General features: G+C 45.3%; 1 protein-coding gene across 50 annotated transcripts in view; it reads left to right on the forward strand.

The window, feature by feature from the left end:
* TCF7L2 (transcription factor 7 like 2) overlaps window positions 1-22,141 on the forward strand; it is a 220,662-nt gene that overhangs the window by 180,646 nt on the left and 17,875 nt on the right. For 32 of the 50 annotated variants that reach the window (XM_028826859.2, XM_028826840.2, XM_028826839.2 and 29 more), the window contains 3 exons: window positions 13,456-13,588; window positions 16,247-16,349; window positions 18,293-18,379. In XM_028826859.2, coding sequence (XP_028682692.1) covers window positions 13,456-13,588; window positions 16,247-16,349; window positions 18,293-18,379 — 323 coding nt within the window. The remainder of the gene's footprint in view (window positions 1-13,455; window positions 13,589-16,246; window positions 16,350-18,292; window positions 18,380-22,141) is intronic. The other 18 variants (XM_028826836.2, XM_077947506.1, XM_028826838.2 and 15 more) reach the window with 1 other exon arrangement.

Genomic DNA, 22,141 nt, shown 5'->3' on the forward strand with positions numbered 1-22,141 from the left:
ATAAGTTATTGTTGCTGAATGATTGGGAGCTGTCCATCAGCGGCAGAGAACTTGCAGTTTACTTAAGAAATTGCGTGTGTGACAAAAGCAGCTGCCAGGAGTGTGGTGGTCCGCGTGAATAGAGGGAGGGAAGGCAATTAGGGGGCTGTGTGGTTGGGGCTTTTTACTTGTCAAAGTGGAGGCTCATTGCTTTTGTTACCACCATGTAAAGGGAATGGCAGGGTTTTGTTTTGGTATTAAGGGCCTTAAAGATTGCTGCCTGACACTTACACAGGAAGGCCAGATAAGTCCAGAAAGAGAGGCCACGGAGCAGTATTTTAAAAAAGAAGAAAAGAAGAAAATGAAGAATTCCTACTTTTTTGTTATCTTTAAGCCCTCCCAGCCCTTGTTTTTGTTGATTTTTTTGGTGGGGGAGTGGCGAGGGTGATTAACTTGTCCCGTGTATTAACAGATTGTTTAAAGACCTACATCATGAAAACATGATGTGGGTTTGGAGATAAACAGATGGGCAATCAGTTCAGTAAATTAAAAACATCTCTACCTTAGGTGTCGTGCCGCCAGAAGAAACCAAATCTTTGCCACTGGTCTTGCCTCAAGCCACACAAGTCCAGGATTCTATGTGGCAGCACGGGTGTTTTCTTACGTGTATGCAAATCGGAGTTGTGTATTTGCTTTTGAAGAGGGTGAAATGGTTTAACACTTGGGGTGGGAAAAGACCAGAAAAGCGGTCTGGATGAGTTTTGTCCCCTGCAACTTTTTCTGTCTGTAATCCCTCCTTGAGCGGCCACCCTCCCACACTCCCCTCCTTCATGTAAAAGAGGACGATTTCTGGCCTGTGATGTCTGAGTGTCTCAACTCAAGTTAAGTTAAACCCACACAAATGTACCCGGCCCTGGATCCCATAAGAGCCCCAGGAAAAGTAAGTCGGGTTTGTGGGATTCAGCTCTAGCCTTTGCATCCCTCTGCCGTTTCCCCTCCTTCTCTTTCTCTTTCTCTCTCTATTCCTGGGGAAAGCTCACAAAATTCAACAGTCGAAAAAGCGAGTTAGCATTCTGACTATTGGAATACTAGTGAGACCAGGAAGCTTCCTTTCTTCTGCTTCCAGGGAGGCCAGTTGAAAATCTTTCAGGCACATTCTGTTACTCTAGGAAGAGAAGGGTGTATACAGGGCAGGCAAGGCCCTGCAAAGTGTCACTTCCGTGTCACTGTGACAAGAAAATATCCATTCCTCCTCCCTCCCCTCTCCCATCGCAGCCCTCTGCCTAAGAAATTTGTTTGGAGGGATTTGACAATCTTGCAGATAAAGTGCCTGCCTCCTGCACTCTCGGTTGATCATTTTCCCTCATGGCTGACCGTAATTTCTTTGCTACTCTTAGCGGCAGCTCTCTCCCTGCTGCCCAAGGTAACGGGTGAGGGAGGGGACTTTGCTGAGGTGCCCTGAGCTGGCTGGGGAACATGGACCTTCCCCCTTCCTTCACAGATTCTGTAGTGGCAAAGATTAGAAAGTAGAAGGAGTTTTTAATTTTTTTTTTTAATTAAATCTGCAACCAGCTGAACTCTAGATGATTAGTGGATTTTTTGTTTTTTATTTTTAAGATTTTTTAAGGGATGTGTGTGCAGGGGGAAGGATTAACAAAATAATTCTAGGCAATATGAGTGACAACTTTGAGCATTTTGAGCCTATTTGGCCAGGAATCTGGGGCCATTTCGATCTTTTTAGATGCTTTTTTTCAGTTCTTTAAGTGAAAGCTTTAAAGGGAGGGGAAGCTGGGAGGAAAAAGAAAAGTGAGAAAAGCAGAAAGGGAGGAGAAAAAAAACTGGCCCAGTCCCATCTCGAAGGTACAGAGAAAGTTTTTTTAGAGGTGGAGAGAGGGAAAACCAAGGCTGTTATGTACCCTAGGGATACAATTTTAGTGGGAATGGAAGATTTGAGTGGTAAGGGAGGCGCAGTAGCCTCCGGGGTCTCTCTGTTCCAGCAGTTGGGCGGTTGGCACCTCAATTTGAATTGCTGGGTGAGTAGTGGGGTGTGTGGTATGTGTATGGGGTGTGCGTATGGGGGGATGTGTGTGTGTTCATGTCCATGCTTATGGTATTGACCATTAAACCTATGCCCGCCCCCCCCCCCCCACAATTTAGATCTTGGGAAGGAAAAAACAAAACAATAAATGGTCAACTCAAGCTATGCCCTTTCTCTGAGTCATTTTCACAGCAGTTTTTTGGGGAGGGGGAGAAAGGGTTAAAAAAAGATGGGGAGGAGAGAAGTCTGACTTTCATCACAGTCCTTACACTTCTATGGTAAGGCAGACCCTGTTCCCCAAGTACGGGTGAGCTGGAATCTGGGAAGGGGTGGTACGGTTTGGAATTTCTTCTAACAAATAATTTTTTTCTTCACCCACCAGGGTGGGCTCCATCGAAAGAGAGAGAAGGAAAACGACATTGCCTCATAGAGGAGCATACTTTAAAAGCTTGAAAGTTTTGAGCGATAAGGCTTTAACAGTAGCAGGCTGTGTAAAGTGTGTATTTTGGTTTCATATTTAATGCTAACTTTCTGTTGCTCTGTCTTTAGTTGTCAATCTCCAGATTTAGATGCCGGCTTTTTAGGGCTATGGTCTTGCTTGTGGTATGTTTTGTAAACTTAATATAAAATGTGTTTTGGAAAAGAGCCTGATGACAGCTCATTGTGCTGTTAATGATTAGGGAGAAGGCCCTTTTGCAATATGAATTTGGGGTTTAGGATCCATTATACTCTCTTCAACTGTGTCTTGATATCTTTTCTTTTAATTATTATTATTATTATTATTATTATTATTTTGTTTTTTGAGATGGAGTTTCACTCTTTTCGCCCAGGCTGGAGTGCAATGGCGAGATCTCGGCTCCTTCGCAACCTTCGCCTCCCGGGTTCAAACAATTCCCCTGCCTCAGCCTCCTGAGTAGCTGGTATCACAAGCATGCACCAACACGCCCAGCTAATTTTTGTATTTTTAGTAGAGAAGGGGGTTTCACCACGTTGGCTAGGCTGGTCTTGAACTTCTGACCTCAGGTGATCTGCCCGTCTCAGTCTCCCAAAGTGTTAGGATTACAGGCGTGAGCCATCGCGCCCAGCTTCAGTGATTATCTTTTGCCACAAGCTGTAAGGGGATTCTCTTGAATTTGGAGGCAATTCCTTAATTACTTTTATTATTACTTTTATTATTTGTGGTGTTATTGTATGACCAAACAGAAATAATCTGCAGTGGTCGATAAGCTCTTCCATCCAATTTTGGGGTGAGAAGGAATGAAATATACCATAATCTTACGTTTATATTTTCAACATCATGAATTAAATTCTGTGTGTCATATTAAAACACAAGATCATAGATAGTTCTCTAGTTGAGCCTAAAATAACGATGGGTGTAAATCTTGGTTTTCCTTTCTAGTTGTGTGCAACTTTTTGGTTCAATCTAGGATTGTGTAAACTGTCAGGAATGGTGGGGAAGAGAGTGGAGGCTGTGTTGCAAATGTGTGCGTTGTGTTACTGCAAATATTACACCCGGTACAGTCTCCCATCTTGAGGTTCTAGACCCTAGTTTTCTCAAATTACCTGTGTTAATAGTGGTCCTGTTGGCTTGGTGGGAGTAAACCACTATTCTTGATGTCTTATGAGAAGGGAGTTCTTTGAAAATGTAAATTCCCAACTCCAATGATACAGATATTATGATCTCTGTATAGTCACAACAGGCTGCTGCATCGGCATTTTCTGGAAGCAGCAGAGCCTGAAACCTTGTATTCTTAGGGAAACCTCCCCTTTGTGGTTTGGGGTTGTTGGGGACCTGGCTGAGCTGTGTAATAGAATTCTTTCCTTCTGCAATATTTTGGAATGTGATGAAATCCTGACATGCCCTCCAGATTACATACTTCTGCACACATTTGAGGATTTTTGAAAAAATTCAACTTTGCCTGGGTCACTCCCTCGTTCCCTAAACTTGCAACACATCAACTGGAGATCGGAGGGACAGCAATTGTGTTTACCCTCTTCGTCCCATGGTGACTCGGCGTCATTTTCATGCGTGTTATTTATTCTGACTGCAGATGCCCGTTAAAGGATGCCCACGTTTGGGATAGTAACAAGGCAGGATAGAACAGAACAATGCAGTTCTGCCTTTGTGTTCGTCTTCCTTTCCGTCGGTCTTTGCTGAATCCCAGGGTTTGGGCATTTGTATTTGTTGAGCCACATGAGTGGAAACGTTCATTCTTCCTCTTGGCTTACCTCCTCTTTTCTGTGGGGAAAATTTACCTGATCAGCGAAGGAAAAAAGCTGTTTCTTGAGCTTTTCTCAGACTCCGTGGAGTAGGCATGATTTTCAAATAAGACTGAGATTGGAAAGTTAGGCACAGGGTATACAAGAAAAACAAAAGAGCTTTTTATGCAGCTGTTCCTTGTAAATAAATTAGAAAGTCGGTGTCAGATTTTGTTCACTATTTCTTTCTTGAATTCCTCAGGATGTAATAACCATTATGCTCTTAAAATTTGCTCTAAATCAAAATTGGTGATTTCCTTTCCATTATATTTAGGAATCTCTAGATTTGGGGTTGTTGTGTTTGGTGGCGAGGGGGTGTTCTGGAAATCATTATTATTTGTTAAAAGTTGTTTTGAATTTGAGCTTTTGGATTTCTTCATTTGGGATAGGTTCGATTTATTTCTGGCTCGGTTTGGAAGATCCGCTCTCCTAGAAACAGCTGTACTCTCTTACCCAATTCCCAAACATTCTCTGCAAATTCGGACACTTAACAAGATTGATTATGTTAACGCTAATCATTTAATACCCAAGTAGTAGAGAAATATTTGGCGGGAGGGTGGAGGTTGCAGATTCCTGGGAAATTACTTAGGGGTGAAGTGACTGGTTCTTCATCCCTGAGACCTGGTGGAGGATTAGGACAGAGGGCCCTGTTGTGCCTGTCGCGCCCCCTCACTGACCTCCAGGTTGAGAATTTTGTGACGCTGCCGGAGGGAGGCAGAGGCAGGCAGGAAGAAAACCCTGGAAACTCGCTGATCAGGGGCGAGCCTGGACCGGGTGGGCTAAGAAGTAAGCTTGCAAGTGTTTTAAAGGTTGGCTAGGGGAGGCACAATGGGATGTTTTCTTTTTAATTGGAAAATAAATGAGAATGAGTGGAAATAAATTATGTTTAATGAACTTAACTGGAAGTAATTGTTCAAGAGCCTGTGAATGCACAGCTTTGCTGGGTCAGGCCTTGGCTGCGGTCTTCACAAAGCCAAGCAGCTGGTGCACATCTTTATTTTCCAGGTTCGAATGTTCCTCTATTCCTCCATCTCAACACCTTCTTTATTTTCCAGATTCGAATGTTCCTCTATTCCTCCATCCCAACACCTCCAGCCCACCCACCACCTCTCACCCCCCAGCCCTTCCATCCTCCTTTCGAGGATTGAGAAAAGGTCTTTAGGAGTTGAACTTGGTCCTCTCGACCCTTCACGTTTGGCAGTCTGTTTGGTGTGTTACCAGCTGGGTGCTTATAATATAGAAAGGGCTACCCCCAAAAAAGGTCAAGGACTTGAAGTGATCGAGTTTGTTCTAGGTATTTGCCTGTGTGTGTGTGAGAATTTGGATGAAAACTGACTGCACGTTTCTCCTCTCCCTGCTTGCTCTGTTCAGTCATTTCCCAGCAAGGAGAATTTTAATGCCTGTGTGAATCCATGAGAAACTATGAGTCGGCAAAATTTCACAGACGGCAGGGAGAATCGTCTCTCTTCCTCCTCTTGCTGTCTAAATGGATTTGATTCCAGAGAGAGAGAGAGAGAGAGAGAGAGAGAAAGAGAAATAAAAGCCAGCCATTGATAATTTACAAAACAAATAAGCAGCACCCTTCCTGGGAGGCTCTCGGGGGTCGGAGATGCTCTGACGCTCTGACTCTGCTCTAACTCTGCAGCCTGCGGGGGTGGGCTCTGCAGCAGCCCAGCCGGAGGATGCAGGCTGTGTGCTGTGGCTGGCAGGGTGGGCTTCGCTTTTCTGCATCTCACAGGCAGATCTCTTTTCTCTTACCACCTTGTTTCTTCAAGTAAAACTCGAACCCTGTGAAACCTTCTGTCTTTTATTTATTATTTCCAACAGGCAGTGCTGTAGCTATCAATAGAAGTCTTGTCCAGGGAAACAATCCACCATTAGCTGGGAGCAAGGCCTTAGACAGAAAGGAGCAACATTCAACTAAGAAAGGACCCCGGCCACGGCGCTGGATGGGTCCTGTCTAGCTGCAAGGGGAGAGGGGCACGGGCCAGGGTAAAATGCTCTGAGGAAGCCCACCCATTTGGGGCCACGGGAGGAAGTCATGACTGCTGTTTTTTTTTCTGTGTATATATAAGAGGTTTGCAGGATGCAAAAGCAAGTGTTGGCCTGCTGGGTTGGGATGGGACTGTCCATGCAGGGCTGGGCCCAGATTGCACTGGCTGTGTCTGTCTCCTGTGACCATCCCATCAGCAGAAATAGTTCCTAACTGCTGGGGGTCATAGGTTGTTGGGGACAGGAGGGTTACCTTGGCTGAGTTGCCAAAGGGTGGTTGATAGATGAGAAACAGTCCTTCCTTCGTTGTGTCCCCAACCTGTCCTCTTCCCCAACTTGCCACAGCTTCAGTGACGTGAAATTTTTCTTAACGTTTTAGCTGTTGCCATTGGTCTTGCTGCAGCCATAGCAAACGGCGTCTGGAAAAATACATAGAGGTGGACTATAAACCCATTTTTAAATGTAAACCTGGAGTGAATAGTGTCCCTTCCTCATGCTGATTTCAGCCCCTGGGAGGGCTGGTAAGTGAAGACCCCCAAAGACCTTCCATGCCCACCGTGAGGAGGGGAAAAGGCTGACAAATGCTCCTCTGTGGCTTTAGTTTTATTGTGCGGAGCTCCTAAAGGCACTTTCTGGCCCCATTTTCCTCCTGCAGAAAGAGGGCAGCAGTAGGGGCGTATTGAAGAGGAGGGCCAAGGGAGACACCAGGGCCAGCAATGGCTCTATTTGTTTTCAGCGTCTGTTGATTAATAGGTTGCGGAGGTGAATGGCGAGCTTTCATTCCCTCTAGGTTGCCCACAGTTATAGAGGCTTGTGGGGTCGGGGTGAGAGGGGGACTAAGCAGAGGGATCTTAGAAGTGCCTTAATCAATCTTTCACTTGCCAGGTTCCAAATGAAGAACAGCATCTGGATGGGTGTGTGGGCGCTTGGCGATGAGGGTGGCATGGCCAAGTTGCAGAGGGCTATGCTTAACGGTTCTTGAAAGGTCAAAGGTCAGCCACAGGGGCTCCTCCCCCTCCCCATTCCCCCCCACTGTAGTCGATGAATACGATGAATACTTTGGGTGGAAGGGCTTTGTGTGCCTTGAGGGCTGTTAAAGGACCTTTTCTTTATAATTTAACTATTCAATGCTGAAAACCCATGGAACCTAAGGAAGCAGACAGAGGAAAGCTTGGCTTTGCGAAATAGCGATTTCTCCAGGTAGAAAGCATAAAGCCCTGAATAATCATAAAGTCAGATGAGGATTTTGGTTCCTTTTACATAGATACTGTTTACTTCATTTAATGGCTCGGTTTTTTGGTGGCCTTTTTCTTTAGATTCTTGTCAGCCCAGGACTGACCACGTAAAGTGTTTTTTATCATCTGAATCCTGCTGGGCCGATATATTGCGTGTTTGTATTTGAGAAGCAGAAACATCCTATTAAATGTCTTTATCCCCTGCATCCCCGGTCCTCTTCCCATAATCAGCCACATGTGTAAAAATCCCTGCTAAAAATACTCAATGCCCTGTGGCAAGGGTATGCCTGGCTAAGGCAGGGAACCCTGAGCTCCTCCTAATTTGGGTTTTGGGGGTAATACCTGCCGAAAATGGTCTAGGATGCAGCGATTGGTAGGTGGGAGTTTGAGGACAGATCCCACCGAGAGTCCTGAAGCAGCTGTGTCTAGTGGGAAGGTTGGCCCAGGCTGATCTCATTGGGTGCATCTCACTAGATGAACACAGCAATTAACCCCATCCCAGTAATGCCAGTTTCTGCAGACTGGGACAGTGCAGAGGTGGGGTGGTGGAGGCAGGCAGGTGAGGCTGCAGAGCTTAGAAACACCACTCTCTCAAGGCATGTAACCTGGAAAAAAAATATCTTTACCTACTGCGTGGAACTGATAACAAATGCCGACTACTTCATAGGCTCGTTGTGAGGATTTCCTAGAATAAAGCACGCCATGAACTCAGCACAGAGGCCCACAGACACAGAGCCCAAGGCACCATTGAACAGTGGCTACCCTGAGCTGTGCTGGTGTGGATGGTAGTGCTTCAGGGGTAGCAACCGGCCAATCCCCATCCTACCCTCATTTCATCTAGAAAAGGTGTTCTGAGCTGATGGTGGTGGTGTGACTTCAGCAGCTATGGTATAACAGTTTTGAAATTATGTGAGTTATTCGTATATGAGTGTGTGCTGTTTTTGTGGCTCAGAGAGTCCGTTTTCATCATGTTTTCAGAGTTCAGTACAGCAACGCAGGCTCTTCACACAGCTCTGCTTGACCATCACTACCATGACCTTGAACGTTGGTTCGCTGTCACTGGTCGTAATGACTTTGTATCCCCATGTAGTTTTGAAGATGTATTTAGGTAAAATAGTTCCCAAAAAGGCACCTGGCCTTATGTTGAGCTGTTTCCCTTGCACATTGGGCTCTGTTTATAAAGAGAGAAAAAGGGGAGGGAATAAGTACTGCAGGCTAATGAGCCCACCAGCACCCCCAGCATGGATAGCTGCTGCTAATTTAGTTGCCATGAGTACATTTCTGGAAGGTTGTCTATGTTGCAACCAAGTTACTTTTCACATCTGAATTTTCTTAGGGTGGTGCGGTTTTGAACACAATTCTTAAAGACCTCGTTAGAGAAGTGGGAGGTGTTCAAAGAGAAGGAGAATGTCCAAGGGGCATCTTTCTATTTGGATTCTTTGGTGTTTCATTTGTGACAGCTCTTACTTAAAGGCCCTTGCCCTGATCTGGAAGGGACCATGATCATCTCTACCTGCCTTTTTTTTTTGTTTGTTTGACTTTCAGCTCCTCTGTGGCAATCTCATTTATTGGCATAGTGAAATGATGACTCTTCTCACAAGAGATATTAAAATATATGGATTAATTAAACACCTCATTTTGAAGAAGGGTATGTGCCTGAGGAAAGTGCCACTAATCGTCTAGAACGATCTTGCCCCATAAACAAACATCCTTACCTTTGAAATCAGGAGTGGAGTCGTGGCTGTGTGTCCCCCTCGCTCCATGAATTAAATCAGAAGAGGCTAGAGGGATAGTGAACTGCGTCATCATTAGTATGTATCGGATTGCATTTTCAAAGCATCTTTGTATTGCACATTTAGCTTGTGCCTGTCACTGTGCTAAATACTTTACATGCAAGTTCTCGTTTAGTTTTCACAACCCTGCGAGGTAGACATGATTCTCATCCGGAGTTGACAGAGACAGAAAGGAAGTCTTGAGAGAGGTCACGCAGCCAACCTGGTGAGGAAGAATTAAAACCCGGGTATTCCTTGAATTCAGTTCTTGAATCACTGTGTGCATTGCCAGTTGCCCCTAAAACCCTTTTAAAGGCACAGCTGTAGTTGAGATAGTGTCTGCAAGGGTATTGAACTGGATGGTCCGGAAGGACCACTACGTTCTGTTCTGTGATTCTAAGGACACTACATTTAAAGAGCGCCACCGTTTACTTGAAGTGAATCTGTGATTTGGCTTTGTCTTTCCCTTCAAATGCTTGCAGTTGCAATCTGGTGGTTCTTATGCAGTTTAGGAGAATGTGCTCTCCATTCCACAGGCTGGTCATTTGGGAGGACACAAGTTCTAGAAGACATAGTCCTTGTCCCTAAGGAACTTAGGTTGGGTGCACACACACCCCCAGCAATGGGCATCATGTGATGTAGGAAGAAAGGGTTCTGGGGTCTGAGGCCAGAGAGACATAGGCATTTGCAAGAAGAAAATCCTTCCATCATAGAGGATTCCAGGTAGAGGGAGGTTGGATGGAGTGGCAGGTAGTCCCTGGCTTTGGCAGGTATGACCACAGAGTTCTCCTCTCTTGCAAGGGAACCCGTGAGCTTGGACAGAGAGGAAGTTCTGTTCTTTCACAGGGACCTGCCTGGCATGCAGTTGAGGTCAGAAAGGAGTAGGGCTAGTCCTAGTACAGGTCCCATTTTTTTGCCCTAAAGCCTGGCAGCACCTAAAGCTTCCAATTCCCTACCATCCCCCCCCCCCCCCCCATGATATAGTTTTGACTGAACAGGAAAAAACTAGTTGGCTAGGCTCAGGTGTGCAACATAATACTGGGAGAGGTGTTTGTAGCCAGAACACAGGGGGATAGAACCTTTTGTTGGAATCGCCTTCATATGTATATCTAAGAAGATGGAGACTTAATTTTTAAATCTTATGCTCAGTGAACTCCATTATTGCCCAAATGCTGTCTTCCTCTTTTGTTGCAAAGTAGAGAAAGAAGGTTTTCCCCTCATCTCCCCTTAGTCCTGCTTAGAAGATGGCTGTGGGATTTGTGCTTCTTTACTGTAAACAGATCATGTCATCTGGACAGCTTCTTCTTAACAGTAAAAATAACATTACTAATAAACCACTGTAATAGATAATAAATAACAAACTTATGTGCTAGGTTATGTGCTAAGGCTTTTCCTGGGTTCCTTAAGAACTAGGACTTGATTCCTCATCAGAACTCATGGCTCTTTACCTCTGTGCTTGCCTGTGTGCATGTGGTCCTCATGGCTGAACACAGGAACCACCCACAACACCCAGGAAGCAGGCCCAAGATGCTTGGGTCCTGAGTCCAGACCCACTGTGAATGAATCAGGGCCTACTGAGAGATTTCCCAGGATTGGGGAATCTGAGTGAGTGGGAAGCATCCTGGGAGATGCTTGACTCGGGGCTAACTGCTGCTGGTTCTGATGCCCACCACTAGCCCTTTCTTCTCCCATGTGCTGCTTCTCATGGCTGATGGTGGTCCTCCTCCTGTGGTACTTGATCAGTCCTTCCACCCCTGAGTGATCATCTTCCCTTCTCTGGGCTGTGGGTGGTTCTCCCCACTGGCCCTGGTGTTTTTTCACACTCACTTTAAACTGTCTGGAGCTGGTCTGCTTTCTTTCATGTCAGCGGGTATGTATCTTTCCAACCAAAGAGAAAACTTCTGGAAGGCAGCAACAGCCTTGCCTCCAAAGGTCTCCACTTTGTCCGTGTCTGTCTCTTTCCCTCCTTTCCTCTCCTTTTCTCTTTTCCCTCCCCACCTCAGCACACAGTGTGGGAGCTTCCTTGTTCCTTATTTCTCAAGTTGTCCTGAGCAAATGTTCTTCTTAAGGAATCCTTAGTGCCTGTCCATGAGGTGCCAGCACTGGCCATGAGGTAGCAGCCCTTCACCCTGGCCCTGGCCTGCCCAGCCCTTCATGGCTGCCCCTTCTGTGGAAGTGCTTCTGGTTTCCAAAGCTCCCTCTGCTTTGGTGGCTTTTAACTTACTTGCTTTGATTGCAAAATGGTAGCATATAACACAAAGCTCCTATAAGCAAAAACACTAGTTGGCTAGGCTCAGGCGTGCAAAATAATACTGGGAGAGGTGTTGGTAGCCAGAACACAGGGCCCCACCTTTTGTTGGAATCGCCTTCATATGTATATCTAAGAAGGTGGAGGCTTAATTTTTAAATCTTATGCTCAGTGAACTCCATTATTGCCCAAATGCTGTCTTCCTCTTTTGTTGTAAAGTAGAAAAAGAGGGTTTTCCCCACATCTCCCCTTAGTCCTGCTTAGAACATGGCTGTGGGATTTGTGCTTCTTTACTGTAAACAGATCATGTCATCTGGACATGATCTCCCCTTTCTCCAAGAGGCCAGTTATACATAGGAATTGGTAAACCAGGCTGTTGGAAGCGTTGACTTCTTTTTCTGCAGTTTTTTTCTGGGGCATCTAGAGAGAAGGCCTTATTTTTCTTTCCACACATAACCACAAAAAAGTTAAAAGCACTTTTTAAAAGATGCTTTCCCCCTCAATTACCTGTGGTAAGAAATGCTGTTCCTATATTACATTCCTTCCTCACCCATTTAAAAAAAAAAAAAAAATGGACAGGAAGAGACCCAGTAAAGAGAACTAACTGCTTAGTGATCCCTGAACTCAACAGGCGCTAGTGGGCAGCACTAGAACCTTCCTTCTTTTCTTTTAATGCAATTCCTTTTCCTTGATGTTAATGCAAGTTGTGCCTTCCTAAAAGTAATAAAAGGAAATGAAGACACGTTCTGAAATGAAACTTGACTCTAATCCATTCATCATCTAATACTTGCCTCTTTATCTTCGCTGGTACCTAATCTGGTTAAATGTCCCTGTTGTAGGATTTTAGTGAAAATCCTCTATGGGGAATAGGGTTTTTTGCAATTGGATTACTCTCCGTAAATGGCCCAGTAGTTCGCTTGTTTCAGCTTAATTTTTTCTTTGTGATCTTGCTGGGCTAAGTTATAGCACAGTGTAGTGGAGTGGGGAGGGGTGGACTGAGCAGGAGGTGGGGGAAAGAGGAGGAGAATAATTTGGGAAAGCCTGGGTCTGGCAACTAGAAACATTTTTTAAATGCTTTTCTTCCCCCCACCCCGCCCTCTGCTTCTCTCCACTGACCCACCCTTCCCAAACATAAAAATGCCTGTACTTTGTTTTCTAGAACTGCCCATTTCTAAAATGCGTACCTTTTATTAGCCCAATTCGTCATCATCCAGTTAATGTATTAGCATTCCCGGATGACTTTCTAATGAAATTCCTAATGAATCAGGGCTGCTGTAATCTGCATAGAATATGCAGGTGATTGCCAGGCAGTTTAGAGCTTTCTGGTAAAGTTCACACTCCCATCCAAACCACGAGTGGGGCTTTGCGTCCATACTGTCTGAGAAGGACTGTAGCATGCCGGCTGTTTCTAAGGGCAGGGAGGGGATAGGAGCTGTCGGGGGCGGGGGGAGCGGTGGCTAAGGAGGCTGGCTGGGTGGGATTTGGGCCCGGCTGGTTTCTTTTAAGTGGTGGTTTTCCTAGATGGTCCCCTGTGCAGCCTGCCTGCCTCCTGGAGGTGGGGCCTTGGGGTAGGAGGTCCCCACCACATGCGGAAACGCAGTAGGCATGGGAGATTAAAGTCCCGGCTTCCAACTCACCTGCGGACGGGAAAAGTGCAGACTCTTGGGCTCCATAATGGGGTAGGGATGGAGAAGGTATTTTAAAAGCCAGGCTTAGTGGGGAAATAAAAACTAAAGCAGACCCAACCAGAGAGCTGTCTTACAACTATCTATTTATTCAGACTCGGGGGAGTATGGGACGGGCAGCGTTGAGTGCATCTTAGAAAATCCAGGTGGCAGGCTGCAGTCAGGGGAACCCACGGGCCGGGGGCTCTGAAGACCTGGGCTGCCGGAACCGGCTTGATGGTGTCTTTCTCTGTTCTCCTCCCCACAGTCGAACAAAGTGCCAGTGGTGCAGCACCCTCACCATGTCCACCCCCTCACGCCTCTTATCACCTACAGCAATGAACACTTCACGCCGGGAAACCCACCTCCACACTTACCAGCCGACGTAGACCCCAAAACAGGTAGGCCATGGGCTTGGGAGCCAAGGTAGAGCGCTGGTCCTGGGGTTCTGGGGAACCTGTTGAGGCCTCCACAGGAACCCCAGGGGCGGAGCAGGAGGGGACTGGGTGGGAACGGTGGTGGGGGGCCCCTGTTGCTTTTCTGGGGTGTTGAAAAGGAAGCTCTTTGGGGTGATTGAGGCCTGGTGTGGGAGTGGTTTTCCACTCCCTTTGGAGAAGCTCATTTGCAGTGTTAAATATCTCTTCATGGCTTCCAGTGCCCCTGAAGGGGCTGTCTTGGGAACCCAGCTCTGAGTCCTCAGTATGTTTCAGGAGTGGCTTTTAACTCTAAGAGCCTCAGACAGACCTGGATGCAGGAATCATATGGAAGGCATTTCTTGGGTCCCTCCTCAGCTTCCTGGGAAGATGTGACAGCATGACTTTCCAAACCTCAGCTCCCTCGCTGGCTAAGAGGCTCCAGTCACTACTTGACAATGGCTTGTTGGTATAGCCTCAAAAAGCCACATCACTGGATTCTGCATTTTCTTCGCTAATTTATTTAACAACTTTGTCCCCTACAATATTCTAGGTATTGCTGAGCCCATTTTACAGATGTGAATACTGAAGCCCAGGCAGGTTGCTTCATTTCTTCTTAGAACAACCAGTGGGTGTCTGGGAGAAGTTGCCATGCTTTTCAGTGTCCCTGTTGTTGTTGTTGTTTTGAAACAGAGTCTTGCTCTGACATTCAGGCTGGAGTGCCGTGGAGCGATTTTGGCTCCCTGTGACCTCTGCCTCCCAGTTTTAAACAATTCTCCTGCCTGAGCCTCCCAAGTAGCTGGGACTACAGGCATGTGCCACCATACCCAGCTAATTTTTGTATTTTTAGTAGAGACAGGGTTTCACCATGTTGGCCAGGCTGGTCTCGAATTTTTGACCGCCTCGGCCTCCCAAAGTGCTGGAATTACAGGCATGAGCCACCACACCCAACCTAGCATCCCCTTTTTATCCCAGTCGTTCATTGACTGCTTTTTTCCCAAAGGGGAGAAGGAGAGAAGGTGGGGTTACTTTTAGTTCTCCTTCAACAAGATCTAAATCAGGCAGGCAGCCCCAGCTCCTGGTGGGGTGGTCTTGGGAGAACAGGTAAGCTTAGTGTGTGTCTTTCAGGCTACCCAGTATGTTGGTAGGAGTTTCCCTTCCCAGCTCAGTAATTGGAAGGATGGGTTTAAGTTGGTGATCACGCATCACTTCGTTAGAGGGGATTGGTAGTGCTGGGGTAGGTAGAGGGGATTGGTAGTGCTGGGGTAGGTAGAGGGGATTGGTAGTGCTGGGGTAGGTAGACTGCCTGGTTAGGCGGCCTTCACTGCCCCTGAAAGAAGCCACACATGAGCTGGGTTTTACTGGTCTCTGAGCCCCTTTGTGCTGGTGCAGGACTGAGCCTGGTGCTTGGATGCCTGGCGGCCTCCTCCAGCCGGCCCCAGGCTCCACCAGTGAATGGCAGCGTCAACGTCTCATTTAAATAATGGTAGTACAGGGAATAGCTTTTAAATGGTTATCGTAAAACATATGATTAACGTCTGTGGACTGTTTACTTTTCCTCTGCGAACATTCTTTCAAGTGTGCAAATGGCTTGGTGTAGGGTCCAAGCCCAGCTAATCTGTTTGGTTTTTGTAATAGAGAGAAAGCAATGTCTGCATGAAAATGTCACCCAGGGAGACTTAATTTACAGATTAAAAGCTTCCTGAATGAATTTTTAAAAAAATGAAGTCGTTTTCATCCACGAACATGCAGTCCGTTCCCTCCTTTACTCTGTTTTAATTCTGTGGTATTGTGCCTTTTGCCTCCCACTTCAACGGCACAGATCAGTTCTTCTCTGTCAGAGTCGACTGTAGAATGTGCTCCTGTGGAACTGGCAGGCATGCGGTGGCACGTACTTGCAGAATCCCCTCATGTGTGCCTTGTGAAGCTCTTAGCCCCTGCAACGCACAAGGTGCCCATTCAGCAGATGGGCTTAATCCCCACAGGTGACTCTGTCCCCTAGCGGATGAAGTTCCAGAATGGAGTACACAAGCCTCCAACACCTCCTTGTCTGTTCAGCTCTGGTTCTACCTTGGATAGGATGCCACATGGCATTTGATCAGTTTCTCCAGCTCATCCAAATAGAGGTGGAGACATTTTAGAGGAGTCACCATTTTTGAAAAAAAGCAAGGGTAGTAACCTTTTGAATGCCACAGCTCAAAAAGTCTGTTAGAAATCAGAGGAGTAACTTTCGTGCAGGTAAGGCATGAAACTCCGCAGGGCGAAGGGCCCGTGTTGTAAGAGCAACAGGGATTACCATTGCTTCATTCCCCACCAGCTGCCGAGCCTTTTTGAGGTTGTTTCTTTTAAACTTGAAACAATCACACCAGTCACGTGAGGCAGAAAGACCCAAGATGGCATATATCTGAGTCTACCCACTATCCCAGTCCATTTAGAAGGAGGTAAACTAATTTTTCAAACTGAGGCTAAGGGAAAATGAGATGAAACCTACCAACAACTCTTAGGATTTATAATCACAAATGAACCTTGTGTTAGGATTCCAGAAGAGATGCCTCTCTTCCTCCTCTTTCCCTGTTCCCATCCCCTAACGAGTTGCTCTTTCCCTCTCTCCCTCCTTTGTACCTAAAATGCTGCTTCTTCCCTCAGGAATCCCACGGCCTCCGCACCCTCCAGATATATCCCCGTATTACCCGCTATCGCCTGGCACCGTAGGACAAATCCCCCATCCGCTAGGATGGTTAGTACCACAGTAAGGAGTTCCATTTTTTAATTTCCTTTTTGTTTCTTACACGGGCATGCTTATTATTTATTCTGTACGTGTGTGTGTGTGTGTGTATGTGTGTGTCAGAAGCCAGGGTTGGGGAGGGGGCTGTGGGAGGGCACAGGAAAGGTGTTGCTGAGGTGTCCTGTGGGAATACAGGCAAATCCATAGCCATTCAGATGGATTCTGTAGGAAAAGAGTTATTGGCACTTAGCATTTCGAGACCATGGTCCCCAAAGTCTCTGTGGACAGAGGTGCCCTGAAGATCCTTTGGGAATTGCAGAAGACTTCTGGGACTTCCACCCAATGAAGCTGACCATGGCCTTTCTGCTGTTGGCTGCCCAAACTGCAATCATGTCATTGGGTTGAGGCTGCCGAGTCCTCCCTTTTAGGTGTTACATATTTGAGGGCACAGAAGCGGGAACAAGAACTGCCTTGTTTTGAAATCCAGGGTTGGGATTAGGGCGTGTTCTCGTATGATTCCAGGACACCCCACCTCATGCTGAGCATTACTCCCAAGTTGACAACAGCAGTGGAAAGTTTTGTCTGTTGAGAAGCTCCTTGGGACTGAATCAGCATCTCTCTGAGAGTCTTTGCACGTGAATGACTGTGAACAGTGGGAATGGGGCAGTTGGAACTGTCACTGTAGCATGTGGGGCCTTCGTAAGCATCAGTCCTAGTTCCTGGCAGTGCCAGATTATTTGACTGTCTTTTGCAACTTAAAAAAACTGTGTTTTAAATTCAGAGTAGAAAGGCCTTTGATGCATTAGCATACTGTGGCGGGTTGTGTGTATGTGTGTTTTTGCATGAGCACGTGTGTAATACGTGTTTCGTGATTGTTTCTTTGGATATATTTCTCCTTGTTTGTCAGTGATCTGAACAACACAGGACAATACATTGAATGCTAACAGGAATAAATCCTGGTAAAACTCAGGTTTGAGTCTTAGGGAAGACGGCCTTACAAAGCCTTAAGGAAGATAACATTTTGGAGTGGCTTACCCCACAATTCTACCTGTATTTTTTTTTTTTTTGGTTTGTTTGTTTTTTTAAAAAAAAAACAGATTGCATTATGTAGTAGCTATACCAAATACCAACCCCGGGTGTAGTTTCTGTTTCTTTGTCTCGCCTTATTTTTATTGGGAGGGTAGACAGGAACATGAGCTTGTGACCCATTTCTTCTAAATAGATGGGGCCAACCCTCAAATAGTTCTCAGTGATCATTTGCCCCATTCAGCTGATGGGGAGATATTTGAAGGCTAGATAAAAAGGAATAGCCAACTCAGACAACCCTCTGTCAGAAAAAGTTGTGTGTCTTTCATGAGGATGCTATTTTGCATGTTGCTGTATTTTTTAATTATTGTAATGAGGTGTGATTGTCTATTGGTTACCCACAATTCTTCTTGGGGACTCTCCCCCCGGTAACTCTTGTCAACACTTGTTAATTTGACAAAAGGCTACAAATTAAGCTCTGTTAATTTAATGTTTTCTCACCGAGATCTAAATACCGAAAGAGGCCCAAAGCGCAACTGAAGTCCTTTGATTCACTGTACTTTATTTTGGTATAAATTTACATTCATTATTGTTTTCCTTTGGATGTGTAGCCCTCAATTAGTGTGATGGCTCCATTAAAGCAAGCGAGACTTCGCCTTTAATTATTACAACAAAACACCTAGTTTCAGCTTGGGGAGAGGGTCTCTATTGACATAAGCAGAGGTTATAAAATTTAATTAGCCATTCCTATCAGATTTATGGCATTCAAATTGTTCTGTGTTTCTTCCCTTTGATCCTTCCTGTACAATCCCCAAGATTTTTGTTCTGATCAAATGAGAATAAAGCTTACTGTGCAGAGAGAACTTTTCCCTTTTCTTCTTTTTCTTGTCCCCACCCCCACCCTTGTTTCAAGTCTCTTACTTTGTACCCCTTCTTTGCAGGCAAGGTCAACCAGTGTACCCAATCACGACAGGAGGATTCAGACACCCCTACCCCACAGCTCTGACTGTCAATGCTTCCATGTCCAGGTGAGTTCCAAGAACCGGGGCCTTCCTCCAAGGCCACGGGTGACTTCTCAGGAAGTTCCCTAGATGGCCACCAGGCCACCCAGGGACCACGGCTACATGTAGTTCTATTAGTGTAAAGCCAATGTGACATTAGATTGTACTCCCAGAAAATCCTGGAAAATTGCCCTGAAATTCCAAGGTAAGTGATGTGTTTCTGGGTAAAATTTTTGAGTCGCTCAGTTGAACAATGTATTTGAAAGAATTAAGAAGGCAAGGGAGAAACAGGACCGAAGCTTTTTGAAATGCCATTTCTCTGTTGTCCTGTCCTCGGCAAGAAAGGTAGCGGTGAAGGTAGTTTTATTGTTATACCAAGAAGAGTTCGGATAAAGATTACTGGTGTTTTCAAAGCTCAGACTCTGATTCCAAGTCAACAAGCAAGCATCCGCCTCCTCCCCTCGAAGGTAGCACTGTCCAGTAGAAGTATAGTGTGAGCCACAGAGGGAATTTTAAATTTCGTAGTAGCCGCGTTTTTAAAAAAGGTTTTTTTTAAAAAAAGATAAAATTATTTTTAATGACATGTTTTTATTCAATGCAATATAGCCAAAATATTATCATTTTAACATGCTATCCCTGGACAACAACTATTAATAAGATGTTATGTTCTTTTTTGTACTGAGCTTTGGTACAAAATCTGATGTGTATCTTATACACACAGCACTTCTCAGTTTAGACTGGCCACATTTCAAATATTCAATAGCCACACGTGGTTGGTGCATATCATAGTGGTCTGTACAGCTCTAAGTCTTTGAAAGTTAAAAAAAAAAATCATGTGTGTGTGTGCTGTACATTCATATGTATTTATATCTCAGCATAGAAATATATTTACAAGATACACTCCTATCCCCATGTTCTTCTTTTCCTCCCTCTGATTAATTCTGGCTAATTTTTCAGTGACTGCTAGTTTATTTACAAACTGGTTGGCAGCAGTATGTTTAAGTAGTCGCTAATTGTTTCTAATGATAGTTTTATTTTCTGTTCATCTGATTTTCAGTCAAGTTAATTAAATCGGTGGAGGTTTAGACTTTGCTGATGGTCTGAAATCACCAACCCATTCTGATGATGGCACATAATGAAATTAGCATGCATTACATGGCAGGGATGCTGTCCCCAGCTTCTTTCCCCAATCCCTGCGGCCAACATGTCAAGCCAAGACCAGAGAAGGGCCTGGAAAGACAGGTCAAGATGCTGCTTTTCCTACTTACAAAACAGTAATTTTGGCAGTGACAGAGAGTTACATTCATTAAGAAAAACAAACTGTGGCATATCTAGCATCGGTAACTATGCCATGGATATTGCAGTTGAAAAGACCCATTTTCTACCTGCGATAGATCATCAAAATTTCAAAATCCATGCCAGTATTAGTTAGGCAGGAAAACGCTCGTGTGTTCTCTGGCCTGGAGAGAAGAGGAAGCATACACTTAGTAAATAGTGTCATCACAGCTTCACAAAGCATGGGAATGAATAGGGGGTCTCCCAGGTGGAGAGCACCCAGGGACCATGGCTACACGTAGTTCTATTAGTGTAGCAGCTTATAGTCCACAGCTCCTCTTCCCACCTTGCCAGCATTTGTATATTGCACCTGGTTCTTTTTCATGTTTGTTTATTTGGTGCATTCCGGAGGTTAAAAGTGGTAAAGTAATTGTAGGATAGGGATTGGGGTTAAGCTGATCGATTGAATTATCATTAGGAGGTTAGTCGATGATTTATAGGTGGGCAGGGGGTGGAGGAAAGGAAGGGAACATCAGGAAGAAAGGTTAGGGCCTCAAGGTGCGGGGAGAGGCAGCCAATTCCCCAGGTAGGCCAAATGAAAGTTAGCTAGTTAAAAAGCGTATACAGCAAATTAAATACATTATTGTGGTAATGGGGCGACAGAAGTATAGGTCTATTATACTTATGGCAGTTATAGCAAATGTAGGCAGCTTGCCCTGTTCCAGAACATCCTTTGATATTCATTCTATTCGGCAGTGGGGCCAGGACTTCTCAGAATTAAGTGATGGGTCATTATACTTTAAACACCATGGAGAAGCCTAGATTGGCAATTAAACAGCTCTTGCTGACACTCACTTGTGCCACCCTGTGACCCCCTTTAGATTGAGATGTTGGAGCTCCGGGCCCTCAGCCCGCTAAATTGGTGCAAGGCTCTTCTCCTGACGAGAGCCGGCTCTGAAATCTGCCGGCTTCAAAGGGAGCGAGATCATGTATAAACCATAATGTGGGTGCACCGTGGCTCACAAAAAATAAGGCAGGAAGAGATGAAATGTTACAAGTGCAAGGGGGAAAATGAGAGAATAATGACAAACCTAATGCAACTCAAAGCAGGATTGTTGCACAGGAAAATGCATCCTACTGCTTGTGCATAAAATCAAGGCCGGCAGATGACATCCGGTTAACAGAAACGTGTCAACAGTGAAGTAAAGTGAGAGTGAGTAAGAGAGAAGCCCCTGAGACAGCCAGAAACAAAAATTAGTTGTTCTTAACAAGTTAAGGTTCATCATTATATTCTGGCTTGGAGCCATGAAAGCAGACGGGGGTATATAATGAGCTGCTTAGAATTTTTAGGGTGTTTATTGCATTTCATGAAATAGTTGTCTGCAGACAGGAATTTCTTAAGCGAAGGTATGTGTATACAGCCCACATCCACGTTCATACCCGGTCTCTTTCTGTGCCGAACATTTTTCAGATACGGGAATATACGTGTAGGTATGGGAACTTAGAAATGTGTCTTCTTCGTGGCAGCATTGGAAGTTTGCACCCCAAAGTGTGCTCAGATTGTGGCGTCTTCCCATGGTATTTGGTGTATGTACACACACGTACATATACACACTCACACACACAGCCTTGTTCTGTCTCCCCCTCCCTCTCCCTCGCACGTCTGTACACATATTCTCAGTCTGCACGAAGGGAACATATGTATTTGAGGAATGTCAGGCCTTTAAAATTCACAGTAAAAGCTGCCACCCACCACTTCACCCAAGGGTTTCCAAGAACACATGTTCTTAGCTTCTGTTTCCTCTGAGGCCTTCGAGCAGTGGGAAGGAACAGGGTGTCACTTGGAGCCCAAGTGTCTCCCAAGGGCTCTGCTTTTTTTTGTTTTTCACATTATTTTGAGGGGAAGGGGATGAAGGTTGTTAGCTTGTTTGTTTCCTTACATTTTCCTTCTCTCTCTTACTTTTTTGATACATTCAAAGGACTCGTATGGTTGTTATTTTTAAAGTCATGTCATGCAGTCTGCACCACTGGCTTAAATGTGTAAAGGCAGTGGCAGGAGAGGCCACATCAGATCGGGGTGGGATTTTTGAGTGAAATGTCTACCGTGGCTTGGGCCTTCTTCAAGAATCAGCATTGTTCATTAACTTTCCCTCCTCTGTTGATCTGTGTAGATTCAGTTAGTACTTTAATCATTCTATTATTTTTCACATTAACGTTTGTTACCTCATTTTGGCTGAATGGAAACTATCTCTAGCCTGCTTCTGGAAGAAACTTTGTATCCTTTTGAGAGAACTGTCGTGATAGATCCTCATTAGGCAGGCCCTCTAGTTCCCACCAGAATTGGCTTTGTGAAGAGCAGGTTATTATTCCTTGGGTGGTACGTTGGACTGTTTTGGTTTGGACTTATTAAGAAAGCAACAGTTGCCATGATCTTCATCTGTACAGCTTCCCGTCTGCTCCCTTGAATCACCTTGCCAGGTTGGAGCAGGAGGCTGCCATTTTGTTTTCTTTCGG

Source organism: Macaca mulatta, chromosome 9 (genome assembly GCF_049350105.2).
Source record: "Macaca mulatta isolate MMU2019108-1 chromosome 9, T2T-MMU8v2.0, whole genome shotgun sequence".
NCBI lineage: Eukaryota > Metazoa > Chordata > Mammalia > Primates > Cercopithecidae > Macaca > Macaca mulatta.